The following is a 19,643-nucleotide window of genomic DNA, read 5'->3' as shown; positions in this document are numbered from 1 at the left end:
TTTCAATTAAAATGTAATTGATTTGAAGCTAGAGACACTGTATCTCTCAGATATAGGACACTTCAGAACAAACTTCCTTTCAGTTTTTGTTATTCATTGTGTTTGTATGGACTTTTTTTTCACCATCAAATATACAGTACCAGTCAAAGTTTGGACACACCTACTCATTCAAGGGTTTTTATATATTTTTACTATTTTCTACATGGTAGAATAATAGTGAAGACGTCAAACTATGAAATAACACTTATGGAATCATGTAGAAACCAAAGAAGTGTTAAACAAATCAAAATATATTTTATATTTGAGATTCTTCAAAGTAGCCACCCTTTGCCTTGACGACAGCTTTGCACTCTTGGCATTCTCTCAACCAGCTTCATGAGGTAGTCACCTGGAAGGCATTTCAATTAACAGATGTGCCTTGTTGAAAGTTAATTTGTGGAATTTCTATCCTTCTTAACGCTTTTGAGTCAATTAGTTGTGTTGTGACACGGTAAGGGTGGTATGTAGAACATAGCCCTATTTGGTAAAAGACAAGGTCCGTATTATGTCAAGAACAGCTCAAATAAGCAAAGAAACGACACTCCATCATTTCTTTAAGACATGCAGGTCAGTCAATATGGAAAATGTAAAGAACTTTGAAAGTTTCTTCAAGAGCAGTCGCAAAAACCATCAAGTTCTATGATGAAACTGGCTCTCATGAGGACCGCCACAGGAAAGGAAGACCCAGAATTACCTCTGTTGAAGAGGATAAGTTCATTTGAGTTACCAGCCTCAGAAATTGCAGCCCAAATAAATGCTTCACAGAGTTCAAGTAACAGACACAACTCAACATCAACTGTTAAGAGGAGACTGCGTGAATCAAGCCTTCATGGTCGAATTGCTGCAAATAAACCCCTACTAAAGGACACCAATAAGAGACTTGCTTGGGCCAAGAAACACGAGCAACGGGCATTAGACCGGTGGAAATCTGTTCTTTGGTCTGAGATTTTTGGTTCCAACCACCGTGTCTTTGTGAGACGCGGAGTAGGTGAACGCATGATTTCCGCATGTGTGGTTCCCAGCGTGAAGCATGGAGGAGGATGACGTGTGATGGTGCTTTTCTGGTGACACTGTGATTTATTTATAATTCAAGGCACACTTAACCAGCATGGCTACCACAGCATTCTGCAGCGATACACCATTCCATTTGGTTTGCACTTAGTGAGACTATTATTTCATCTTCAATAGGACAATGACCCAACATACCTCCAGGCTGTGTAGGGGCAAAATGATCAAGGAGAGTGATGGAGTGCTGCATCAGATGACCTGGCAGCCAACAAGTGCTCAGCATAAGTAAGAACTCCTTCAAAACATTTGGAAAAGCATTCCAGGTGAAGCTGGTTGAGAGAATGCCAAGAGTGTGCAAAGCTGCCATCAAGGCAAAGAAAGGGTGGGTACTTTGAAGAATATAAAATCTATTTGGATTTAACACTTTTTTGGCTACTACATAATTCCATATGTATTATTTCAGTGATGATGTCTTCACTATTATTCTACAATGTATAAAAAAAGTACAAATAAAGAAACCCTAGAATGAGTAGGTGTGTCCAAACTTTTGACTGGTACTGTATGTTTTATACTTCAAGGAGTCTTAAAATTCCAAATCAAAAACCCAAATTACCCTTCATATAACCATAAAACAATTCCATATAGCTTAGTAGAACCCCCCCAGACTCTTATGGACTAAAGTGACATCAAATCAGGTTGTTAAAATTGGTTACCACAAAATGTAGAATCATGCAGTAACTTGATCAACTTCCTCAGTATTTCCTCCTGTGGATGCCAAGCCTGTGCTGCCACCTACTGGTTGACTTGCCGGAGTTCAATACCATTGCTAGTAAGCGCTCTTCCTTCTGCATAGTGACTGTCAAGCTCTTAGCACCGTCAACATCAGTACAAACCATGAAGCACTTTGTTTTCAATGTTATAGGAAAGATCGTAAAATCACCTGTCATAAAGACATGTTAATGTCACAAAAGAAAATGCATGAAAACTTTAATATTTTCAAAAATATAAGTTCGAAAGAAATGACCAAGCGAAATGTAATTTATTGAACCAATTCAACCGAAGATTACAAAAAAAATCTTAATTTGAAGATTACATTTTCACCATAGACAGCAAGGTTTAGTGATCAGTACAAAATATTTGAGAAACAAAAAACATTTGAAATTACTACCCACTGGGCACAGATTTCAGTTACATGTCTAGTTTTGATTTACCAGATATTGCTGAAACGTGAAATCAACAAAAAACAAATCACCATGTCATTGAATTTAGAGTGGGGGAAAAAAATACAAAAATGCCCTTACTGTGATAACTTTATGCCAATGAAATCAGTTTTCCAAATTGATGCAAAGTATTCCATTTATTTTTGGGGGTTGAAATTACATTGAAACTATGATGCAACCAGTTTTTGCCCTATGGGTAAAGATTGCGTCATATAGTTGGGCCATTTTGCACTGATACCACAAAACCGTCACTCCTTGTTAAAATGCTTAATTTGTTGAACTGACTTCCTTATTTTGCGTCAGGGAATCTGTCTGTTCCACACACTATATACCGGACCATTCTGTAATGAGTCTTCCTAAATAAGACCGCAATTACAGGTACACAAAAAAAATAAAGTGTCAGGAATTGATTTGTACCAGTTAATGATTAACGCAGAATTACTTGACTTATTAGCTGTAACACGGTCCATATAAACATCTGTTGGGTTCAACGTTCATAATTAGCAGGCAACAGAGAATATAATGAGGCAAAGTCATGAGTGACATTTCTCCAATATGATCCATCATATGGGCTTTAGAAAGAGCTAACATTTGGTGTTGACAGGGTAGGGAAAAAGGTGCCAAACAAGATTGCCTGTTCCAAAACACCTAAGTTCCTTGACCAATTTACATCTGAAAAATAAACCATAAAACAAAACATTTTTGGCCTCTAAAAGCATTTTAGTCCCACTAGGAAATAGACTCAATCCAAAATTGTGTGCACTGTTTGGGAATCACTGCTTAAAAGCATAATATGAACCATCTAAAATCCTGAATGAGTTTGACTGTGGGCCAGTTGAAGTTGACGGGTTCACTGGCCTGAGGTCTTGCCCTTGCCCTTGTCAACGCCATTGTGTTCTGGGATGTGCCTGTAGGGGCAGTTTGGCCTCCTGTCGCAGCCCAGGTTCCTCCAGAAGAAGCACTCCTTTCTACAAAGGATAGAAAAGTCACAAATATCATCAACTAATAACTGCCAATAAATGTATGCCAGCCCAAAGGAGGGTGTTGCCCAAACACATTTACCTTTTCTAGTCATTTTTTACTGTGCAAAGAATTTATGATTTTCAATAGGCTACTCACTGCTAGAAGGAAGAAAACAATTTCAAGATCAAAAACCAGGGACAGTACTATATACTGCCCTTTTGCTATTTGTCCAATAGATCCTACATACGTGCTATTGGAAGGCAGGTCCTGAGCTTTCTGGGCATCCTTGGCTATGCCCAGGTGCGTTGGGTTCCTGTCGGGGTAGCGCACTAAGATCTTGGATCCATTGAGCTCCATCCCCTTTAAGATGGCAGACAGACACAATTATTACCCAAGAGGTCAGAGGCTTGCATGAAACATCCAATTAAGACCAAGACTGCTTGAAAACTATACTAGCAGTCTCAAATCCTTGCCTTCTCTGTCATTGTTTCCTCAAATCCTCTAAGTTCATTGGAGGTGGTGACCGACTGACCTTAAAGCCCATCCTCCAATAATCATCAAGAGGAATTGAAGTCTGACCACAATGAATTAAGAAACTTATGGGAACATAGTGTGTGAAACTAAACATGTTACTCAAACATACAGAATCAAGTAGAGCACAATGGGCAGACACTAGCGCATAAGACCACGGGCCTTAGTGCAAGTCTGCATATTGTAAAGACACTTACATGAAAAGTCATAGCAATCTCACAACAGTCTGGGTCCAAGTAGTTAATAAAAGCACATCGTCTGGAACGCAGAAGTTTAATACTATGGATTTTCCCAGCTCTGCAATGAAAGAGACATTGATTAGAGATGCAGAAGTTTAATACTATGGATTTTCCCAGCTCTGCAATGAAAGAGACATTGATTAGAGATGCAGAAGTTTAATACTATGGATTTTCCCAGCTCTGCAATGAAAGAGACATTGATTAGAGATGCAGAAGTTTAATACTATGGATTTTCCCAGCTCTGCAATGAAAGAGACATTGATTAGAGATGCAGAAGTTTAATACTATGGATTTTCCCAGCTCTGCAATGAAAGAGACATTGATTAGAGATGCAGAAGTTTAATACTATGGATTTTCCCAGCTCTGCAATGAAAGAGACATTGATTAGAGATGCAGAAGTTTAACAAGCAGGGGACTGATTACACAAGGATATTTTCAAGAGTGCCTAGTTCATAGCTTAGTTTTCTACTCAAGCATAGTTGTCAAACAAAATCTGGAAACCTGGGTAAGGTGATTGGCTGTTGCAGAACACTGTATATATATATATAATTAAAAAATTTATAATAAAAAAAAAAAAATATATATATATATATATATATATATATATATATATATATATATATATATATATATATATATATATATATATATATATATATATATATATATATAAATAAATATAAAACAGGGAACAGTGGGTTAACTGCCTTGTTCAGGGGCAGAACAGATGTTTACCTTGTCAGCTCGAGGATTCAGTTCAGCAACCTTTCGGTTACCGGCCCAACGCTCTAACCACTAGGCTACCTTCCGCCCCAATATCTAATGAATGGTGTGTAAAGAAAATCTTTCTTACTGCCCCACTTCCCTGAGGGCTCAATTAAAATGTATGTAGTGCATTCACTTACCCCTCAAATCTCTCTATAATCATAGCCTCCGTTGCTGAAGGGACCAAGTTTCCAACCCAAATAGGGTATAATTTACTGTAAGTAAAAGCAAATATCAAATTGCTACACCTACCAAACAACCAGTTGCAATTGACATAAAACAGACACTATCTCTAATACTTCATTTTCATGTCACTGGGAATGGAAAAACATTCAAGTTGATATCAAACTTACGTTTCTACAGGAAAGTTTTCCGACATGGACCTTGCGGGGGTGTTGGTCTTGGGTTTGTTCTGAAGGCTTTGTGAATGCTGGGCCTGATGAGGTTTTGGGGCTGAGGGGAACACTGATGTTGTAGAGGTGCTGTAGACACTGTTCACTTTGGCAGGATAGTCAACACTTGCAGTTGGATAACTGCCATTATAGAGGATTCCTAAAACAAGAACAAGTCCCTAAATGTCTGTGATGGTTTTCTCAGTTCAAATAACTCTGGACTCCAACAGTATATAATATGTGAAGTAGCCTACGTACACAGAGGAGAAACCTTCAGTTGCTCTTACCAGATATTTTGGACAGTGCCTCAAGTGATTTCTCCACGTTCCCGTGAATTATTAAGGCATTTGAGCTCTGTTCCCGAGAAAAGCCAAACCCCTGCGACAAGACCACAAAACCCAGAATCATTGTATCAGAAATATGTAACAATGTACAAATGGTATTTGACTACTATTGAGTCCAACCAGTTTTACATAATTTCTACTACAGTAACCCATAAGAGACTAAATAGTCTCCTTCCATGTTTATAAAAAAAAAAAAGGTGTCCTAATGCAGTTGGTGTGTGATAAATGTTAACTCTGCATCCTCATGTTGCTGACCATTAGCTGTGTTATCTGGACCCTCATAAGTTCCTGGGCGGCATCTGCACAGGAGCTGTCCAACTGCAGCACTTCCTTTAAGGCCTGGGCGGCTTCATCGTATCTCTGTGGGGAAATTATTGTAAATTCTCTACGCTAAAATGTAAAATTCTCAGTCTGAATAGTAAACAATAAGATAAAACGCATTCGCGACATCTGTGCATGAGGCACAAGCTCATGTACCGATTCATGATTGGCGAAATGACAGGAAATACACAACTTGGCATGGTTACAAAAAAAGGGATAGTTGACATTTCTTGTTCTCAATAGAAATTCTACAAAAAATGTAATGAAGTTTGAAAGGCATCCAGTGAGAAGATAATTGTCCAAAGCTCGATAACTGGCATCAGACATTACCTTCAACCCTGCCAGAGCTCTGCCTTTTCTGTAGAGGCCTTTGACCCAGCCAGGACTCATGTTGAGGGCTAACTCAGCATCAGCCAGAGCTTTCTCATAGTCCTGCATCTTCTCATAACAGAAGGACCGGTTGCCAAACAGCCTGAAACACAAAAGTAGTTTGTTTTAGTTGTAAAGCACACTGAAAACCTGAGAAAGTGGTGTCATTTAAACCAAATCAATTATCCCAGTTGATGGCACAGCCTAGGAACCTATCAATACTGCAAGGGGGAAAAAATCATTATGCAAATCATGAGGACAGGAAACCATTTAAAATCACATTTATTCAAAATAATTGGTGAATAGTTTGACATTTCAAGATGATTGTAGTTTCTCACCTAAACTCTGCAGGGTTGTACTTAATTGCATCCGTAAAATACTTAACAGCCATGTCAAAATGTCCACCGCTGGCAAACTGATTACCAATTACTGTGGAGAGAGAAAAAAAAGAAAGTTGCCAATTTCAAAATCAGTGTACTCCCTTCTAGGTGTTCCTTTCAAGTAACTGGTCTAGAATACTCACTTTTGTAACATTTGGACAAAATGTTCTGAAATAACGAAGGAAGTTCTTTAATAATAATATTATGTATAACCACTTCTGAAGAGAAACTCACCAGCCAGCTCTGTACTCCTTTTAACTATGTCATCTGTGTTGGGTACAGGAGAATTCTGTGCAAGGATAAACAAGACAGTCCACACATCCAGAATACTTAAAGTGGGCATGATAGATAGAACAATATTTCTACGATTTCACTTGTCGCAGATAATTTTTCTGGATTGTATTTAAATCTTGAGGCATACAGTGTCACGGGGGGGGCAATGAAGTAGATTAAAAATGTGTGGGGGGCCAACGATGAAAAGTCTCATATCCGAATGTTTTGTCGGAGCTCCTGCAGTGCGACAGGTGATGCGTTCTGATAGCCAATAGAAATGGTGCACTAGCCAATAGAAATGGTGCACTAGCCAATAGAAAATGCATGATGAGTGAATAAACTGGTTCGCTGTGAAATTGCTCAAATCAGTAGGATACATTATACAACGTTTTTCAGTCAGCTCACACTGCACTCAATCCACTTCAACAACATACCCAAATGCCTCAACTAAATATTTTATGCACTGCCATTTCTCCCTGTCAATATCCATAACGGTTTACCCATCTCTCGTTGAAATCGTATGTGTCATTTGGGGTTAAAACATCTGCTAAGTGAGGGGGCGTCCATCGTACACTCTACCGATAGCAACAGCAAGATTTAACCTCTGGTTTATCGTACAGTGTGCCATATATTTCGGGATGTTTAATATTGTACAGTGTATTCCTGGCTTTATATACTGCTCAAAAAAATAAAGGGAACACTTAAACAACACATCCTAGATCTGAATGAAAGAAATAATCTTAATAAATACTTTTTTCTTTACATAGTTGAATGTGCTGACAACAAAATCACAAAAATAATCTATGGAAATCCAATTTATCAACCCATGGAGGTCTGGATTTGGAGTCACACTCAAAATTAAAGTGGAAAACCACACTACAGGCTGATCCAACTGATGTAATGTCCTTAAAACAAGTCAAAATGAGGCTCAGTAATGTGTGTGGCCTCCACGTGCCTGTATGACCTCCCTACTACGCCTGTGCATGCTCCTGATGAGGTGGCGGATGGTCTCCTGAGGGATCTCCTCCCAGACCTGGACTAAAGCATCCACCAACTCCTGGACAGTCTGTGGTGCAACGTGGCGTTGGTGGATGGAGCGAGACTCGATGTCCCAGATGTGCTCAATTGGATTCAGGTCTGGGGAACGGGCGGGCCAGTCCATAGCATCAATGCCTTCCTCTTGCAGGAACTGCTGACACACTCCAGCCACATGAGGTCTAGCATTGTCTTGCATTAGGAGGAACCCAGGGCCAACCGCACCAGCATATGGTCTCACAAGGGGTCTGAGGATCTCATCTCGGTACCTAACGGCAGTCAGGCTACCTCTAGCGAGCACATGGAGGGCTGTGCGGCCCCCCAAAGAAATGCCACCCCACACCATGACTGACCCACCGCCAAACCGGTCATGCTGGAGGATGTTGCAGGTAGCAGAACGTTCTCCACGGCGTCTCCAGACTCTGTCACGTCTGTCACATGCTCAGTGTGAACCCGCTTTCATCTGTGAAGAGCACAGGGCGCCAGTGGCGAATTTGCCAATCTTGGCATTCTCTGGCAAATGCCAAACGTCTTGCACGGTGTTGGGCTGTAAGCACAACCCCCACATGTGGACATGGGGCCCTCATACCACCCTCATGGAGTCTGTTTCTGACCGTTTGAGCAGACACATGCACATTTGTGGGCTGCTGGAGGTCATTTTGCAGGGCTCTGGCAGTGCTTCTCCTGCTCCTCCTTGAACAAAGGCGGAGGTAGCGGTCCTGCTGCTGGGTTGTTGCCCTCCTACGGCCTCCTCCACGTCTCCTGATGTACTGGCCTGTCTCCTGGTAGCGCCTCCATGCTCTGGACACTACGCCGACAGACACAGCAAACCTTCTTGCCACAGCTCGCATTGATGTGCCATCCTGGATGAGCTGCACTATCTGAGCCACTTGTGTGGGTTGTAGACTCCGTCTCATGCTACCACTAGAGTGAAAGCACCGCCAGCATTCAAAAGTGACCAAAACATCAGCCAGGAAGCATAGGAACTGAGAAGTGGTCTGTGGTCCCCACCTGCAGAACCACTCCTTTATTGGGGGTGTCTTGCTAATTGCCTATAATTTCCACCTGTTGTCTATTCCATTTGCACAACAGCATGTGAAATTTATTGTCAATCAGTGTTGCTTCCTAAGTGGACAGTTTGATTTCACAGAAGTGTGATTGACATGGAGTTACATTGTGTTGTTTAAGTGTTCCCTTTATTTTTTTGAGCAGTGTATATACACCTTAAGCATTCAATAGGAAAGATTACCACACCTTTTGTATATCTTTCTTTTCTTTATTTGGTTTCTCTTTCGGTTGACTGGTTCTCTTTTTCTCCTTCCATTCTGGCCTAGGCTTCTGTTCAAGTTGACGCTTTGCTATATCAGCAGCCTTGGATACAAAACTGCTGGTCATATCCAGTTCCAGCTCCTGGTGGAAATAGGGGAAAAGAAAAGGGTCAAAATAGACCCCAGTCTATTTTCTCCAAGATAGAATCTTGAGTGTTTTTTTTGCTTCTGGAGTAGCAGATAAAAACCAATGACAGGGTGCTTCTGTTACACCAGTGTTACATTTAGTCAGCTATTTTAGATTTAGTTTCAGTCTTAATGACTGAAATAACTTTTAGTCTTAGTCCCATTTTAGTAAATTTGTTCTTCTTAGTTTTAGTTATTAGTTGACTTCAACTCGGGACAAGGTGTTTAGTTTTAGTCAGTGCATTTCCCCTCCCAAGAAATAACGCGTTTTCCATCATGTGAACATTCAGATAGTAGCCATGTCCAACTGGGCCTATCTCTTCGTATAGCTGATACTACAGTATGTTATTTTTAGTGCTACACTGATATTGATTAGTGCACTGTTGGGTTTTATAGCTTGCAAGAAAAGGCATTTCACTGTACTTGTGCACATGACATTAAAAACTAGAAATAATGCTATTGTGGCAGATTGTAACCAATGCCAGCCATGATTAACTACAGCCTAGGCTACAGGTTAAACAATTTAGGGATACAGCTCTTTTCATCCCACCATGACCTGAGTGAAAAAAAGTGGAGAATCTAAGCTGTCCAACAATGCCAGAAATATTACTGTAATCCCAATACTCAGCAAATAGCATGAATATTTCCCAATCAGGGGAAAAAAACTACACTCACAGTTGTGGACAGATGAAAAATCAGTGCACATGGGGAAATAGAGCTTCTGATGTGATCAAAGCAAAGATATTTTACATGAAAGTAAGAGAGTAAACATTGTTTCTAGTTTAGGTTAGTTGCAATCGAAGTGTCCTGGCTGCGCTTCAGTGACTTAAGTAACCGTTCGGGAGTTATGTGGGAGAGCCAGTTAGACCTGCTCAATCAGACTGCGCAACTGAAAGATGTTAATACTGCCAATGAGAGGATTGCATTAAATATTCTGCAAAGTAATGCATGCTTATGATTGGACAACACAGATGAAAAGGAACTTCATGTCAAATTAAAATGTTCTTTAGTCTAACGTGGAATTCTCGTCTCTTCACATTTTTGTCAACTGAAATGAAAACTAAATTTGTTCCAATCAACTTTTTTTTTTTTTTTAACTGCATCTCATCTCGTTTTATTCATTCGTTTTCACCAAGGATAATAAATACGGTGTACATTTTTTGGGTATTGTTGATTAAATGAACACTGCATTACGCCAATGCAGGGTATGACTAACTTCTAAACGACACTTGACCATCAGGCAAGTTATCCTGTTACCTACGATCACTTGCCCCGAAAATGTACCCTATGCATAGGGGAGGAGCCATATATTTGCTGCCTTTTACCTATACATAAAGGGAGAAAGTAGAAAGATCCATACTGGAAATCTTTGCATTTTGGTTGATATCAAAACATTCTCAGAAAAGGCTCAACTTTCTTGACTGCCATATATTGTCGTGTCTTTCACTTAAACAATGGGGAGGAATACATATATAATACACGTATATACACACACACACACCCTTTTTTTAAATCACAAATCCCTGCTAATGTTACGCTCCCAGTGTAGCAGCTCGATGATTCACATGTAACCAAAATGTAAAGCCACCATTTTAGTTTGGTTACCTCTGAGTTGCTGTGTATGCTCTCCTCTTCACTCTCCTCATCGTCGCTGGACTCTCCGCTGCTGTCTCCGCTATCCGTAATAGACAAGTCCTGCATGCCCTGAGCGAGAGCCCCTTTCGTGCTGGTACTAGTCTTGTTACACTTCTCATTTACTTTACTCTCTGCATCAAGCTGTGAACAGTCAACATTCATATGTCAAGAGAGAAAAATCATACATTAAATTATACTGACATACTTAAAACTGATATATAAACCCAGGTGTACTTGCTTTAGCTTTTATTAAATATAATGAACATTGTTATTCAGCTGAGTTGATATAGCACTCACCTTGACTTCTGTCACTGGGTTCTGTTTTTCTTTATCCAACTTCTCAAGCAGTCTTCTTTCTTTTTGTTTCTGTAGGACAGAAATGGAGAAAGTAGAACTTTGTTTAAATTGTCGTCTGAGCTTTCCTAAACCCACTAACCTCCTGACGAGTATGGGTAAATTGGGGGGGAGGGAGACTTAGTTGACCTCGAACCTTTCACCCCCAAAAAAACTCACAATTTTCTTAATCCGCTTCTTCTCAGCCTTGACTATGCTCTTTCGGTTGTCATTTAATAGCTCAAGAGCGCTCACGGCAGGCTGCAGAATGAAGACATATTTATTTAAATAGAATACAAGATTATTCAAAAGGTTTTGTAGCAATCAAAGCCAGATTTTATCCATTAGATTAGGAGATTGTAAAATACTGACATTATCTGGAGATGGTTTAGAGGCTGCTTTAGGTGGTTGATTGTAACGCAGAGAGGTGGGTTGGTACGAAGAGCTGGAGTTGGATAAGAAGTTTCTGGAAAATCCACAGTATGATTTTCTACTATGGTGATCTTCATAATCGCTGTCATAAAAGTCTTCACTCGAGTAATATTCATGAGTTACAAAATCCAAACCTTTGTGAAAAGAATGGGAATTGTTAGTAGCCTAATTCACAGTAACCAATAGAGCTAGACATTGGGAACAGCAAAGATTCAAACACATTATTCCAGCACATCTTGTTTAAATATGACTCATCTTTTCAGGTCCAGTGACATTATTTTTTGAATCAAGGCGACTGACGTGATACAAACATGTTATTCATCTAATAGATATTCTGATAAGTCATCTTGGTATAGAAACGCTAATAAACCTGTCATCCATGTTATTTGCATTCATACTGTGCTTCGCACTAGGCCAGCGTTTCCCCAACCTCCGTCCTCTGGACCCCCCAAGTGGTGCACGTTTAGGTTTTCGCCCTAACTCTACACAGCTGACTCAAATAATCAAAGCTAGATGATTAATTGATTATTTGAATCATCTGTGTAGTGCTAGGACAAAAAAAAGTGCACCCCTTGGGGTTTGAGAAACCCTGCACTAGGCATTGCTTTTAAGACCAGTTCTTACCAAGATATCCAATGTTTAGCCCATGAGACTTGACTCTTACAAAATCCATTACGGCATGCTGAAAAAGAAAGGAGGCAGGAAAGTATGTACAGAGATGTATTTTATGCATGGTCTTAGGGCTGCACAATTATGGGAACTTTAAATCAATTCCCTGGTTTCCCTGCTTTTTTTCCAGCACTGAGCATATTTCAGGTTTGCTAAGGCAAAGTTGAACATTGAACTCCGTGCAGCATCCAGCACACGTTTACTGGGAACACTGAGGCTGTACCCGCTTTAAATTAGTTTTACATGGCCAAGTAGGCTGTGATCATAATGTAGGCCTTCCATCAAACGGAGAACTTGCTTAAAAAAAAAAAAAAAGTAATTATTTTTGGTGAAATTGATGGAAAAAGCATAATTATAAAATAGATAAATACAGGTCCTAATCTTAGATCCAGGACATGTGAAAATGACATTTTGTTGTTTACTGTTTCGTGAGAATGACCCTTAGACCCACCCCTCCCCCTCACTTCACACTGGTCTCTCCCCCGACCTTTCCTCTAACAACGCCAGTACACAAATTCAAATGTAATCCCTACAACAGTTGCTAACTAAACATTCAGCTTGGTACTTACCATCCTATGGATGTCTCCGGGGTCTAAGAATAGCAGGAAAAAATACAAAACGTCAGCAGGACACACACATTTAATGTTAGCTAACGTTACTAGCTAATAATTAGCAGCTAGTTTAGGTTCATAAGATAAGAGATATCCAAGTTAATTCCTGAGACAGTTTAAAACGTACTCGCAGCTATACAAAAAAAAAAAAAACTGAATAGCTAGACTAAATGTTAGTTAACTTACAGAAAGTCAGGAGCTAGCTAACATTTGATACCTAGCGAGTCAAACATAGGTGTTGTTCGGAGAAAAAGAGTACTCTTACCCTGCTCCACTTCTGTAATCTTCGAAAGTCTTCTTTCAGACATGTCGAAGGAGAGCTATATATATATATATATATATATATATTATTTAAAAATTAGCTAGCTTAATGACGCTGGCGTATCCATCGAAATGTTTTGCCTCGTTTTTTTCCCCCCCACCTTTGTGTCGAATGAACTCCACTTCCCCTCCACCAAAAAGCGGGTCTCTTCTTCTGTGGTCTTTATCTGCTGTTGGCCTCCAACGTTATAGCGCATTCCCGCCACCTACTGTATTGGAGCGTGGGCCAGAGACAAGGAGGAACTAAATCCTACCCGCCAGCCCCATTTGATAAAAACATATGAGACTGTATCTGATGAGGTTTTACTCAGTTTGCTCTTTAAACTCAATTGCTGTATCCCCTTCTCCCTCATACTGGATCTCAGTCTCTCTTGCCCTCTCATACTGCCCACACTCACACTGTATCAGTACATGCTCCACTGTCTCTGTTTCCAGACAGTAATCACACCTTCCTGTTGGATGCTTTCCTATCACATTAAATGTCTCAAGCCGTTGTTTCCCAACCTTAGCCTTGTATAGATGACCTCCTCTCTTCTGTCTTTTTCTGCCATCCTCCCCTACTTTACTTTGTGTTTGTCGCAGCGGTCAAAATCAAATTTTATTGGTCACATACACACGGTTAGCAGATGTTAATGCGAGTGTAGCGAAATGCTTTTGCTTCTAGTTCTGGCAATGCAGTAATAAATCACAAATTTACAACCACTACCTTATATACACAAATGTAAGGGATGAATAGGTACATTTAAATATATGGTTGAGCGATGGCTGTGCGGCATAGGCAAGATGGAATAGAGCAGTATATACGAGATGCGTGATGTAGGATATGTAAACGTTATTTAAAGTGACTAATGATAGGCTAATGATGCTAAGGCACTACATCTCAGTCACTACAGACACCCTGGTTCGAAACCAGGCTGTATGACAAATGGCCTTGATTGGGAGTCTCATAGGGCGGCTCACAATTGGCCCAGCGTCATCTGAGTTTGGCCGGTGTAGGCCGTCATTGTAAATACAATTTGTTCTTAACTGACTGCCTAGTTAAAAATAAAAATATGCTTGACCTTAGTGTCTGTGTTCCACTGCTCCTGTCATCTCTGTACCACCACTGTCCTTATCATTCCCTTAGCCTCTGCCTTGCTCTTTGGCACCTCCACAACCACCTCCTCTCTCCTAAGGACCTGTTTAGCTAGCACATCTACAGGACTTCCACACAGGGACACACTCCTTTCACGCCGCTTTGATACAGCTACAACAGGAAGTGATTTTCGTAGCAGGTTAGGGGAGCATTTTCCTAACCTTAACCTAATTCTCCTAACATGCTACGAAAAAGACCATTCAAGTTGTAGTGTGAAGTGTGTTTCTCCTTCCACTCCCACATGGGCTGGGATCCAAGCAGAACTTATTTGCATTTGTCTCACCCGGGCATGAATTTGGAGGACCCATATAGAAGGTATTGTCTGCTCATAATCTTGATGTGATTGGCCTGACTGAAACATGGCTTAAGCCTGATGAATTTACTGTGTGAAATGAGGCCTCTCCTTCTGGTTACACTAGTGACCAAATCCCCCGTGCATCCAGCAAAGGCGGAGGTGTTGCTAACATTTACGATAGCAAATTACAATTTACAAAAACAAAATGACTGCGTTTTCGTCTTTTGAGCTTCTAGTCATGAAATCTATGCAGCCTACTCAATCACTTTTTATAGCTACTGTTTACAGGCCTCCTGGGCCATATACAGCATTCCTCACTGAGTTCCCAGAATTCCTATCAGACCTTGTAGTCATGGCAGATAACATTCTAATTTTTGGTGACTTTAATATTCACATGGAAAAGTCCACAGACCCACTCCAAAAGGCTTTCGGAGCCATCGACTTAGTGGGTTTTGTCCAACATGTCTCCGGACCTACTCACTGCCACACTCATACTCTGGACCTAGTTTTGTCCTGTGGAATAAATATTGTGGATCTTAATGTTATTCCTCATAATCCTGGACTATCGGACCACCATTTTATTACGTTTGCAATCACAACAAATAATCTGTTCAGACCCCAACCAAGGATCATCAAAAGCTGTGCTATAGATTCTCGGGAAACCTAAAGATTCCTCGATGCCCTTCGACTCCCTCCACCTACCCAAGGACGTCAGAGTACAAAAATCAGTTAACCACCTAACTGAGGAACTCAATTTAACCTTGCGTAATACCCTAGATGAGGTTGCACCCCTAAAAACATTTGTCATAGAAACGAGCTCCCTGGTATACAGAAAATACCCGAGCCCTAAAGCAAGCTTCCAGAAAATTGGAACGGAAATGGCGGTACAACAAACTGGAAGTCTTCCGACTAGCTTGGAAAGACAATACCATGCAGTATTGAAGAGCCCTCACTGCTGTTCGATTATCCTATTTTTCCAACTTAATTGAGAAGAATAAGAACAATCCATAATTTATTTGATGCTGTCGCAAAGCTAACTAAAAAGCAGTATTCCCAAAGAGAGGATGGCTTTCACTTCAGCAGTGATTAATGTATGAACTTCTTTGATGAAAAGATCATGATCATTAGAAAGCAAATTACGGACTCCTCTTTAAATCTGCATATTTCTCCAAAGCTCAGTTATCCTGAATCTGCACAACACTGCCAGGACCTAGGATCAAGGGAGACACTCAAGTTTCTTAATAATATATCTCTTGACACATTGATGAAAATGGTCATGGCTTCTAAACCTTCAAGCTGCATACTGGACCCTATTCCAACTAAACTACTGAAAGAGCTGCTTCCTGTGCTTGGCCCTCCTATGTTGAACATAATAAACGGATCCCTATCCACCGGATGTGTACCAAACTCACTAAAAGTGGCAGTAATAATGCCTCTCTTGAAAAAGCCAAACCTTGACCCAGAAAATATAAAAAACTATCGGCCTATATCGAATCTCCCATTCCTCTCAAAAATGTTAAGCTGTTGCGCAGCAACTCACTGCCTTCCTGAAGACAAACAACGTATACGAAACACTTCAGTCTGGTTTCAAACCCAATCATAGCACTGAGACTGCACTCGGGAAGGTGGTAAATTACATTTTAATGGCGTCAGACCAAGGCTCTGCATCTGTCCTCATGCTCCTAGACCTTAGTGCTGCTTTTGATACCATCGATCACCACATTCTTTTGGAGAGATTGGAAACCCAAATTGGTCTACACGGACAAGTTCTGGCCTGGTTTAGATCTTATCTCTCGGAAAGATATCAGTTTGTCTCTGGATGGTTTGTCATCTGACAAATCAACTGTAAATGTCATTGTTCCTCAAGGTTCTGTTTTAGGACCACTATTGTTTTCACTATATTTCAAACATAATGTTAACTTTCACTGCTATGCGGATGATACACAGCTGTACATTTCAATGAAACATGGTGAAGCCATAAAATTGCCGTCCCTGGAAGCCTGTGTTTCAGACATAAGGAAGTGGATGGCGGCAAATGTTTTACTTTTAAACTCGGACAAAACAGAGATGCTAGTTCTAGGTCCCAAAAATTAAGAGATCTTCTGTTGGATCTGACAATCTTTATTTTGTTTATTTCACCTTTATTTAACCAGGTAGGCTAGTTGAGAACTAGTTCTCATTTGCAACTGTGACCTGGCCAAGATAAAGCAAAGCAGTTCGACACATACAACAGCACAGTGTTACACATGGAATAAACAAACACACAATCAATAATACAGTAGAAAAAGTCTATATATAGCATTTGCAAATGAGGTAGGTTAAGGGAGGTAAGGTAATAAATAGGCCATGGTGTAATTACAATACAGCAATTAAACACTGGAATGTGCAGAAGATGAATGTGCAAGTAGAGATACTGGGGTGCAAAGGAGCAAGATGAATGAATAAATACAGTATGGGGATTAGGTAGTTGGATGGGCTATTTACAGGTGCAGTGATCTGTGAGCTGCTCTGATAGCTGGTGCTTAAAGCTAGTGAGGGAGGTAAGTCTCCAGCTTTAGTGATTTTTGCAGTTCGTTCCAGTCATTGGCAGCAGAGAACTGGAAGGTGAGGTGGCCAAAGGAAGAATTGGCTTTGGGGGTGACTAGTGAGATATACCTGCTGGAGCGTGTGCTACAGGTGGGTGCTGCTATGGTGACCAGTGAGCTAAGGCGGAGCTTTACCAAGCAGAGACTTGTAGATGACCTGGAGCCAGTGGGTTTGGCAACGAGTATGAAGCGAGGGCCAGCCAACGATAGCGTACAGGTCTCAGTGGTGGATAGTATATGGGGCTTTGGTGACAAAATGGATGGCACTGTGATAGACTGCATCCAATTTGTTGAGTAGAGTGTTGGAGGCTATTTTGTAAATGACATTGTCGAGGATCGGTAGGATGGTCAGTTTTACGAGGGTATGTTTGGCAGCATGAGTGAAGGAAGCTTTGTTGCGAAATAGGAAGCCGATTCTAGATTTAATTTTGGATTGGAGATGTTTAATGTGAGTCTGGAAGGAGAGTTTACAGTCTAACCAGACACCTAGGTATTTGTAGTTGTCCACATATTCTAAGTCAGAAGCGTCCGGAGTAGTGATGCTGGACAGGCGGGCAGGTGCGGGCAGTGATTGGTTGAAGAGCATGCATTTAGTTTTACTTGCAGTTGGAGGCCACGGAAGGAGAATTGTATGGCATTGAAGCTTGTCTGGAGGTTAGTTAACACAGTGTCCAAAGAAAGGCCAGAGGTATACAGAATGGTTTCGTCTGTGTAGAGGTGGATCAAAGAATCACCAGCAGCAAGAGCGACATCATTGATGTATACAGAGAAGAGAGTTAGACCGAGAATTGAACCCTGTGTCAACCCCATAGAGACTGCCAGAGGTCTAGACAACAGGCCGCCGATTTGAAACACTGAACTCTATCAGAGAAGATGTTGGTGAACCAGGCAAGGCAGTCATTTGAGAAGCCAAGGCTGTTGAGTCTGCCAATAAGAATGTTGTGATTGACAGAGTCGAAAGCCTTAGCCAGGTCGACGAATACGGCTGCACAGTAATGTCTCTTATCGATGGCGGTTATGATATCGTTTAGGACCTTGAGCGTGGCTGAGGTGCACCCATGACCAGCTCTGAAACCAGATTGCATAGCAGAGAAGGTACGGTGGGATTCAAAATGGTGGGTGATCTGTTTGTTAACTTGGCTTTCGAAGACCTTAGAAAGGCAAGGTAGGATAGATATAGGTCTGTAGCAGTTTGGGTCTAGAGTGTCACCCCCTTTTGAAGAGATTGGGAAGCTGCTGCGGTCATCCCACTATGGGAATTTCAGACGATACGAAAGAGAGGTTGAACAGGCCAGTAATAGGGGTTGCCACAATTTCGGCAGATAATTTTAGAAAGAGAGGGTCCAGATTGTCTAGCCCGGCTGATTTGTAGGGGTCCAAATTTTGCAGCTCTTTCAGAACATCAGCTATCTGGATTTGGGTGAAGGAGAAATGAGGAGGCTTGGGTGAGTTGTTGTGGGGGGTGGAGGGCTGTTGATCGGGGTAGCCAGATGGAAAGTATGGCCAGCTGTAGAAAAATGCTTATTGAAATTCTCAATTATAGTGGATTTATCGGTGGTGATGTTGTTTCTTAGCCTCAGTGTAGTGGGGAGCTGGGAGGAGGTGCTCTTATTCTCCATGGACTTTATAGTGTCCCAGAACTTTTTTGAGTTTGTGCTACAGGATGCAAATTTCTGCTTGAAAAAGCTAGCTTTAGATTTCCTGCCTGTGTATATTTGTTCCTAACTTCCCTGAAAAGTTGCATATCACGGGGGCTATTTGATGCTAATGCAGAACGCCACAGGATGTTTTTGTGCTTGTCAAGGGCAGTCAGGTCTGGAGAGAACCAAGGGCTATATCTGTTCCTGGTTCAATTTATTTTTTAAATGGGGCTTATTTAAGATGGTGAGGAAGGCATTTTTAAAGAATAACCGGCATGGTTGATGGTTGTACAGTCATCTCAAATAAAACTGTGAAGGACCTCGGCGTTACTCTGGACCCTGATCTCTTTTGACGAACATATCAAGAATATTTCACGGACCGCTTCTTTCCATCTTCGTAACATTGCAAAAATCTGAAACTTTCTGTCCAAAAATTGTGCAAAAAATGCATCCATACTTTTGTCACTTCAAGATTAGACTACTGAAATGTTCTACTTTCTGTCTACCATGATAAAGCACTAAATAACTTCAGTTAGTGCTAAACACAGCTGCTAGAATCTTACATTTTACCAGATGCTCTTATCCAGAGCAACTTACAGTAGTGATGCATACATTTCACACATTATTTGTAATTTTTTTCTGTACTGGTCCCCC

At 40.8% G+C, this 19,643-nt stretch overlaps 1 protein-coding gene across 2 annotated transcripts; it reads right to left on the bottom strand.

Moving 5' to 3' along the window:
• Window positions 1–2,067: 2,067 nt before the first annotated feature.
• LOC106608484 (uncharacterized) lies at window positions 2,068–13,474 on the bottom strand. 2 transcript variants are annotated; one of them, XM_045721463.2, is made up of 18 exons: window positions 13,279–13,474; window positions 12,972–12,994; window positions 12,358–12,415; window positions 11,674–11,867; window positions 11,482–11,562; window positions 11,266–11,334; window positions 10,939–11,109; window positions 9,134–9,289; window positions 6,806–6,860; window positions 6,530–6,620; window positions 6,153–6,294; window positions 5,757–5,861; window positions 5,445–5,535; window positions 5,119–5,317; window positions 4,906–4,980; window positions 3,959–4,058; window positions 3,478–3,590; window positions 2,068–3,235 (listed from the first exon to the last, which is right to left on the bottom strand). In XM_045721463.2, exons 1-18 carry the CDS (start codon window positions 13,319–13,321, stop codon window positions 3,118–3,120), a joined length of 1,884 nt encoding a protein of 627 aa, XP_045577419.2. In that variant the 5' UTR covers window positions 13,322–13,474; the 3' UTR covers window positions 2,068–3,117. The 2 variants fall into 2 exon arrangements, with proteins under 2 accessions (XP_045577419.2, XP_082833471.1); XM_082977345.1 differs by lacking the exons at window positions 2,068–3,235; window positions 3,478–3,590; window positions 3,959–4,058 and adding an exon at window positions 4,309–4,363.
• Between the last annotated feature and the right edge of the window lie 6,169 nt (window positions 13,475–19,643).

Source organism: Salmo salar, chromosome 07, assembly GCF_965601325.2.
Source record: "Salmo salar chromosome 07, fSalSal1, whole genome shotgun sequence".
Classification (NCBI taxonomy): Eukaryota; Metazoa; Chordata; class Actinopteri; order Salmoniformes; family Salmonidae; genus Salmo; species Salmo salar.
This window is presented reverse-complemented; position numbering and strand designations above follow the sequence as displayed.

Excerpts from the sequence above, each read along its gene's own strand:
- LOC106608484 (XM_045721463.2), bottom strand. The coding sequence starts at position 13,321 with ATGTCTGAAAGAAGACTTTCGAAGATTACAGAAGTGGAGCAGG. Across the intron at positions 11,335-11,481 it reads AGAAGCGGATTAAGAAAATT|AAACAAAAAGAAAGAAGACT; the intron begins GTGAGTTTTTTT and ends TCTGTCCTACAG. Across the intron at positions 4,059-4,905 it reads ATTATAGAGAGATTTGAGGG|AGCTGGGAAAATCCATAGTA; the intron begins GTAAGTGAATGC and ends CTTTCATTGCAG.